We start from the raw sequence: 9,029 nt of genomic DNA, 5'->3' as shown, positions 1-9,029 counted from the left end.
ATCTATCCTGTAGATTGGGTTTATACCCTGTACAGTCTCTTGCAGTGTTGGGTTATGTTGTATAGTTTGTGTCTCTTGCAGTGGCGCCCCCTAGCAGGTGATGGGAGCAGAGCAGCAGCAATACAGAGCCCAGGCAGCAGCAAGCAATCCCCCTCTGTCCCCCCTCCCCTTTCCACTCTCCCTGCTTCTGCCAGCCCATGAAGCCAGCATCCAATCAGAACGCTCACTCGGTTGCCCTGTGAAGTCATAGCTCTTGCCATATATGGCTCGCCTGCCCTAATTAGGAGATCTCCATGGTCACAGTGTAAATGAGAATTGGTGTGCGCGGTGCGGTGCGGCCACTCTGGCTGGGGGAAGATTCGCAGCAGTGCCAGGGAAGGGGCTGTGTGTCCGCAAGAGCGAATCTGTGTCACTTTTCAAACTTCCCCTCCATTCACCAGCCTGGGCTGCAGCTCTGTCCCCCTACAGCAACCTCCATGGAATCCATTTAAACAGGCGCCTCTTCCAGTAAGTCTCCAAACCAGCATGTCTTCCTTTGGCAATGCCAATCCTGCACAGCAAAGTTGCAATAATTAGCAATTAGGGGCATGAGAACCATTACATGTAAAATGCAATTTATTCTGCTGGCATTATGTGCTTGGGGTATGCAAAGGGCAATTCATTCATAATATGTTGCAAAGTGAACTCATTTATTCATTTGTAGAAATGTTTGCAATGTAATTGTCAGGGAGTCTGTGAAATGTTGCATGTTGTCATTGGTGTGATATGTTTTTAATGGTTCCCCTGATTTCTTGTAGGTAGAAGTGGATTTTCCTTTGGGTCAGGAAGATTCTGCAGCACATGGACCTGAGTGCATTGGTTGCTTGATTCTCCCTCCCACATCTGCCTGAAGGAGGATTTCATTCACTCTGGTCTTCCTGTTTGCTTGGAGGGTTATTTGGACTCTGGCCACGCCGGTCATTGGATTAAGAGAGGATTTTCTTTACTCTTAAACCCGTCAGGCGGTTGACCGAGTCTAGCGATTTTATCGCGGTTGGCGGACGCGCTTGTCTTCTCGGGAGCGGTGGATCTCTGATTTTTGACACTGTATTATGGCCATGGTAGTTAATCCCTGGCAGGAAGACCTGACGGGAGTGCCGGGCTCCCAGGTGAGCAACCCCCCAGGACTATGCAACCAGGACCCGGGGGGTACGCCTCAGACGCCCAGCACCCCTAAGGGTCAGGACGCTACGCATTCCGGCGACAAGGGGGTGCCCAATGTGGACTGCATGGTGTGTGGGGACAAGTCGAGCGGCAAGCACTATGGGCAGTTCACCTGCGAAGGTTGCAAGAGTTTCTTTAAAAGATCAGTGAGAAGGAACCTCACCTACACTTGTAGGGGCAGCAGAGACTGTCCGATAGACCAGCACCATAGGAACCAGTGCCAGTATTGCCGATTGAAGAAGTGCCTCAAGGTTGGCATGAGGAGGGAAGGTGAGTCTTGGCACAAGTGGTGGTACCACCTCAATAATATTCAAGTTTAAGGCATACAAAGAAATGCTCAATTTTTCAACTTTTTTTTTTTAGGTATTTTTTATTATATTTTAATGTGTATATTATTTTTAATTTAATTTAATTTTATTTTTTTTAAAACCTGGTTTGGTGGGATTATGGCTGAGTATACCTCCTTAACAATTAAAAGCATAAATTTATTTTACAATATTGCAATTTATAATCAGTTTCCAAAACCCCATGTTTTGGTTTTGACATAACCCTAGGCATTGGGAGCAGCTTCAATTAGCATGTTCCTAAAGCTCATACAATAATCCAAAAATTATACTAAGCTATGGATTAACATGGATAACATATTGGTACTTTCTAAGCATGTGCAAAGTATGTTTGATTGATTAAAAAAAAAAGCCCTGCCAGCCATTCAAATTCATGTGAGCATGGTCCAGTTCTGCCAATGTCTTACCCTCATAGATACACAATTGTCATTCACTATATCACTACCACCTAAGAAAAAAAAACAGTATGTATCTACGCAACCCCAAAGGGGTAAAATCGCAGCACCTCTTTAGCAATGTCACCATTTTTTTTTTTAAACCAATTTCAAAAATTTGGACAAAATAACCTGAATTTTTTTTCCATCATTTTCCAGAGAATGCACACTGGTTCAACTTTTTATATCATATCCTAAATCTGAAATTAAATGTTAGAATGTTGTCATTGGGTTGTGTGTCAAATGATTTGTAAAAAAGGACAGAAAACTGTTTACAAGAAACTTTGCAGAAAACCAGACACTTCAGTAATGATCCAGATAATTCTGCCATTAAAGTTTCCTGATGGGTGGCAATGCCTTAAAGAACATAAAAAAAGAGATTGCATAAAAAGTATTTCACTTCCATGTGTCACAAGGTTAATGGCGCCTCGTTTATAATAAATTGCTGCTGCTGGAAATGATAAGAATGCTAATTATGAAATCGTATTTTATGTATTGCAATATTTCCATGAAGCTGTGAGTAATTAAGAACAGTTCTGCCTATATTTATATCTCTTGTACACATTTGTGTTAGATTAATCTAATGTGAAAATAATTAAAAAGAATATAGAATAATATTACAGTAACAATCAGAGATACTACACAAAAATAATGACATTCATCTATATAATATTACATAATTCCTACAAACACTTGAATGCAACTTTGTAAAAACAAAAAAAAACTTGTTTGTAGTTAAATTAAAAAATATAAAACAAAAAGACAAAATATAATTAAAAAAAATCTATGCAAGGCAGTAAAAATAAATTGTTATAAAATTGGTGTGGTTAATAAAAAAGGGCAAAAAAAATAAATATTACAAGAAAGAAAAGGGTCCAGATTTAAATTATTTTTACAAGTACTTCTCAATTTTAAAATTACTAATTACATTTGGAATGAATTAATTAATATCAATATTTTGTTAGCAATTTGCAGCAAATTATTTGTTTTTTTTAGATTGCTGTCTTTTGTGTTGTGAATTATTTTTTATTTGTTTTAAATATTTAGACATTTGTGGTCCAGGGATAGGGTGAAGTATATACCATAAAGTAGTTTTTATTTTTATTAATATTATTTATTATAATACAATATATTTTATTGATATACCATGCTCATGATTGTGCTTTTATATATTTTATATGCACTCTTTACTAATTTAAGCTGTTATACTTTAAAATGGAACATTATGTGTTTCTTTTTTTTACATTACCATATATTTTCTTTATTACTAACTTCAAATAACAACAATAGAAATATTTTGCCTGAGCTTAAATAAAATATAGTGATTCCTCTAAGAATATGCCATATACTTATACAAATATACTAAAAACAAGGAACATATTTTTCCAGTTCATGTATAGCTTGTATTACATATTTTTGCACTAGAAAATATTTTTAAAATGTATATAAATGTATGCTGAATTTTTACAGAAAATGTTGAGTTATTCGCCACGCCATCGAAGGAGCTTACAATCTAATATCATACGCTTGTATTCACACACTGGGGACAATTTGGGTGGAAGCCAGGCTACCTAGCAGTATGTTTTTGGATCATGGGAGGACAGTAGAATGCCATGTGTGTGCATTGGGTGGGAGGACAGGATATATTATAGGGGAGGATTAAAAGTAAAACTGTGTTTAACAACAAAGAATGGCTGTAGTTGTCAGCTGGCCAGGCAGCATTCCTCCAGTTTATCAGCAAGCGATGTGCTTTCATGATAAACATACTGACTGCATAGTGTACACAGACAGGCAGGGATGGTGGAACCAGCAATACATTAACATACGTTTCTGTTTGGATGGTCTATAAATCTGCGCTGTAACAAGGCAGAAATGAATTGTGACTCGTGTCTTGCTGAGTGCCCGCATCTCGCCCCAGGGAAATCTCACCTACCCATGGCTCAAGTTATAGTAATAGCTACATATAAATATAGTATAGCTAATATTCCTAAAGCTACTTAGTAGTGGACTTTTTTTTCTACCCCAATTGTCATGTAAAACAACAAAGAATATAAATTGTATGAAATAAAAAAAAATGTCTGCGCACATTTTTTAATTTACTATTAATATAAAATTGAAAGAGAGTGGATAGATGGGAGAAATAGAAATAGTTTAAAAAATGTTGATGATAATTGATGGACACATTGATGACATCAAAAACTGATGGAGAGACAAGACTTAATAGATCATGTTTAAAAAAAAAGAAGACTTATGTAGGAAGTACGGATATGTATGTCATATGGAAGTAGATTGTAAAGTTTATGGATAGTCTTGTATTATAAATTACATGAGAGGTATTTATGAGATAGATAGGTAAATCAATCAATGGATAGATGGACAATCAGTGCACAAGGCACAATATAGGATGGCCAAGACCTGTACATAGGTGTAGTCTTGAATTAAAAAGATGACATTAAGGCATGTATGAAATAGAAAAGGAGATAGATCAAAATAAATAGACAAGGCAGATACGCAAAGAGATATTTATATATATTGAAAATGTAGACACATCTTGTATAAAGAAATAGAAAATCTATAGTCTATAGTCTCGTATTAGATAGACGACTTTCAAGGCATATATACAATATATAAAAAAGATCAAAATAGATGGATAAATATTTGACAAGGTTGAGAGCCAAATTTAAAGAGTATAGATATGTCTTGTATATAGTTTGTAGATAGTTTTGTAATTTGAATTGCATATGTGAGATAGATAGATAGATAGATAGATAGATAGATAGATAGATAGATAGATAGATAGACAAAAAGTGGACATAGCTGATATGGGAAGGATAAGGGGGTCTTGTATACAGCTGCCTATATGTAGTCTGTAGATAGTCTTGTATTTATTAGATGATTTTCAATGCATAAATTAAATAGATATTTAGATAGATGGATATTTATACAGATAGATCAAAGTAGACAAATAAGTAATAAACAAGGCAGCGAGACATATATAGAAAGTATAGATAGGTCTTGTATATAAATGAAGAAAGTATATAGTTTATAGATAGTCTTGTCTTAATAACTTAGATCTGTATAGATGGCCAAGCAGTGGACATAGCAGATATGTGAAGGATAGATATGTCTTGTATATAGATGTACAAAGCCTATATGTAGTCTATAGATAGTCTTGTATTTATTAGATGATTTTCAATGTATAAATTAAATAGATATTAAGATAGATAGATATTTATATAGCTAGATCTATAGATCAAAGTAGACAAATAAGTGATAAACAAGGCAGCAAGACATATATAGAAAGTATAGATAGGTCTTGTATATAAATGAAGAAAATATATAGTTTATAGATAGTCTTGTCTTAATAACAAATCAGTATAGATGGCCAAGCAGTGGACATAGCAGATATGTGAAGGATAGATATGTCTTGTATATAGATGTAGAAAGTCTATAGTTGTAGATAGTCTTGTAAAAGACACATGACATTAATGATTATATGAAATAAATAGATCATGAATTGATTTCTAAGCAATAGACAAGGTAGGTTTTTATGTTCTGAATATAGAAGTAAATAACCTATAGTATGAAGATAGACTTGTATCACATTTTTACAATAATAATAATAATAATTAAGGACAAGAGTATGTGGACACTGAGTTTTACAAATAGTCCATGTTCCTATATTTTCCTATGTGTTCCCCAGCTTCTGTGTCATTTTCTTGGAGTGCGTTACATTCAGAGCTGCCAGTCAATGAATAAGTCATACACGCATCTAATCTAACATGTATCCCCTGTGTCTGTACATGAAAAGTCTGATTATCATTCCAAGAGCCGATATCAGGAAAGTTCTCTGTGTGCCTCGTTCCCCAGCGGATCCTTCCTCAGCTTTACTTACATACGCTCCAGATCTGCTCCTTCTCAGATCTATCTAAAAGAAAAAATGATTATAGGTTTTATATTTTATACTGATTCATTAACTGTCCAAAAGCACCATCCATCCACTTTCTGTTCAGGGAAGAGATATATCAGGGTTGATGGACTGGAGGAGTATATTTTTCACTACAGATCACTGAAGCTGTATTCACTCCAATCATCCAATCATGGGCAGAGGAAATTCTTTTTTTGGGTAATTCCTCAGCATGTGATTGGGTGTTTAAAGTGCGCACAGGTTTACTGGGCTAGGAGAAGAATGTGCTCACCCCCCTTGTCAGTGTCAGTGTATCTATTTCTGTCTTTTTCTTCTCTTTTTCATTTTCTTTTCTTTTTCCATTTCTATCTTTTTAAATTTTATTTTTAATTTAGAACAATGGCATGTAACATTTATTGAATGAAATTACAACGCCATGAAGCAACGTACTATTGATCGGATTATGATCACTTTAAAACTGAATAAGGAATCTGAATTAAACTAATGGAAGAACATTTCATGGATAAAAGCCAGCAAAAAAATCTAAATAATAAATAACTTGTCACGTTAATTGTGAATTCATGTTAGAATATCTTAAATGAAATATTGGGGTATATTCATGAAAGGGGTAGAGTCCATTCACTAAGCAGAGTATATGTTGGCCATGCTCATTAGTAAATAGGGTGAATCTTTGTTCATTTTAAATACCCGATTATGTGCAGGGAAAAAACAAGATTTTTCCTCCTATAACGGGGAATGATCTGACCATAGATTCATCTGATTCACTAATCTAAAATAATGTGGATGAAATACAATTTATTTTATATATTTTAAAGACCGTATTAATTATGATAAAAATACTTGTTTTTTTTTACAGGACTTAGTTGAAATATTGGGTTTTGTTTACTAAAGGAGTGCAGGCTGTATTGGTTTGGTGTGATTTTTCTCATAGTTTAGTACAGCCCTTCCTAACCAGGGTTGCTCCAGAGGTTGCTTGGGGTTCCTTATGCAATGAGCAACTTCTGATTATCATTAGGTAATCACTGACTTCAGTAACCATTGGGGCAATCATATCAGTGACCACCAATGTAAGGGGCATTCTTCCCATTGACCACCAATGTAAGGGGCATTCTTCCTATTGACCACCAATGTAAGGGACATTCTTCCCATTGACCACCAATGTAAGGGGCATTCTTCCCACTGATCACCAATGTAAGGGGCATTCTTCCCATTGACCACCAATGTAAGGGGCATTCTTCCCATTGACCACCAATGTAAGGGACATTCTTCCCATTGACCACCAATGTAAGGGGCATTCTTCCCATTGACCACCAATGTAAGGGCATTCTTCCCACTGATCACCTATGTAAGGGGCATTCTTCCCATTGACCACCAATGTAAGGGGCATTCTTCCCATTGACCACCAATGTAAGGGGTATTCTTCCCATTGACCACCAATGTAAGGGGCATTCTTGCAACTGACTACCAACATAGGGGACATTCATACAATTGATTACCAGTGTGATCATCAGAGCAATTTCTGACTCTCAGATATATAACCACTGGCTTCAGCAATCGTTGGGGCATTCTTAGCAGTGACCACCAACGTATGGGGCATTCTCGACACTGATCACCAATGTAAGGAGAATTTTTTCCACTTACCACCAATGTAAGAGGCATTCTTTCCTATGATCACCAACATAGGGGACATTCTTTCCACTGATCACCAATGTAAGAGACATACCTTCCAATGTTAGTAACATTCTTTCCAATGACAGTGGCCACCAGTAAAAGGGGCATTCTTCCTAATGGTTAGCATTTTTACCATTGACCACCAGTATAATGATGCCATTTTCCAAAGACTAACAAGAGGGTTCTTCTTCATTGACCACAAATAAAATGAGATATTTCTCCACTGCCCACTAATGTGATAGAACACTACAATTTTTAATATTTTTTTTTCTGAACCATGTAACCATGTGTCTTTTTTACAAAAATGTACAGTTATTGATTTAAACACAGTGATGATAACTTTTTATTTAATATTCAGAAGATTGATTAAGGGCTAGATCATATGTTTTTTTTTTGGTAATTATGTAATCAGAAGTCCTTAGTTTTGGCGCCCTTAAAGATATAAGGTATGGTAATGATGGAGATAGTATTGTACTATTAACATCAATTCTTGTTTCACACCATTCCTCCATTTTATTGACCATATATAACAGTAATCTGCATTGATAAACATATAAAAAAGTTAAGCTATGTACACACAATTGATAATTGTCTAGTGTGTGTGTACAGCGGTCATACAACTACGTTTAGCAAGTGCCAGTTTACTAAACAACTGACCAGGGATGACCACTGTCATTTCCAATGGAGGAGGACGCAGCGGGGTACCTCCCGCTCCTCCTCCACATAAAATTGAACAGCATTTGTTCTACTATCAATGGAAATTTTTACGGAAAGATTGTTTCCATTATCAGAAATTTTACGTATGTTTGCAACTTGAGAAACATGGCATTGCTAGCTACGAACCTTGGTTACCAATATTTATAAACAGATCCCAAAATGTTTTGCTTGAAGCGTTGACTTAAAACCTAAAACTGGTTTGGTTGCAAAGTTAACAATCCTAAACTTTTAGGACTACATAGATAACCGTAATGCTCTGTATATATTTTAGTTTTTCCTCATGTAAATTCCCATAGTGTTACATTACCTTGTTATGCCTTTAGTTATACTCCATGGGGTTTGCAGGATTTTGTGTTTGTGTTTGTTTCCAGCAATGCATTGTGGGTCACTACGACAGAAGAAAGGCTTCATTTACATTTAGACGCAAGCTTTTTGCTAGACTGACCACCTATGTTTTGCTCTGTGTGGTTCCTCTGCTGATAACGTCAAAATCCCTGGGAAGCTCAGATGTTTAAAAGATCTCCCACCGCATCAGTCTTAAAAAAAAATACTGCTGGGGAAATTCCAACATCGCTGAGTGTATAAGACGACTATGTTGCTACTGGCTCAATGTTATGTTTGTAAAAATATCCCGGGGCTCACGTGGTAGGTGTCATACACGTGTTTTTTAAATTAGGCCAAAGATTTTCATTATCATTTTTTTTTACTTGAACATTATACACTTTCCCTTTA

General features: G+C 35.9%; 1 protein-coding gene across 2 annotated transcripts in view; it reads left to right on the top strand.

Moving 5' to 3' along the window:
- Window positions 1-328: 328 nt before the first annotated feature.
- The window catches only part of LOC140342033 (nuclear receptor subfamily 2 group F member 5-like), a 27,101-nt gene continuing 18,400 nt past the window's right edge, over window positions 329-9,029 (top strand). For both annotated transcript variants that reach the window (XM_072428031.1, XM_072428030.1), the window contains exons 1-2: window positions 329-507; window positions 798-1,473. In XM_072428031.1, the coding sequence (XP_072284132.1) occupies window positions 1,092-1,473 (382 nt within the window). In that variant the 5' untranslated portion in view covers window positions 329-507; window positions 798-1,091. The remainder of the gene's footprint in view (window positions 508-797; window positions 1,474-9,029) is intronic.

The sequence above is a fragment of the Pyxicephalus adspersus genome, chromosome 12, assembly GCF_032062135.1.
Source record: "Pyxicephalus adspersus chromosome 12, UCB_Pads_2.0, whole genome shotgun sequence".
NCBI classification, from domain to species: Eukaryota; Metazoa; Chordata; class Amphibia; order Anura; family Pyxicephalidae; genus Pyxicephalus; species Pyxicephalus adspersus.
This window is presented reverse-complemented; position numbering and strand designations above follow the sequence as displayed.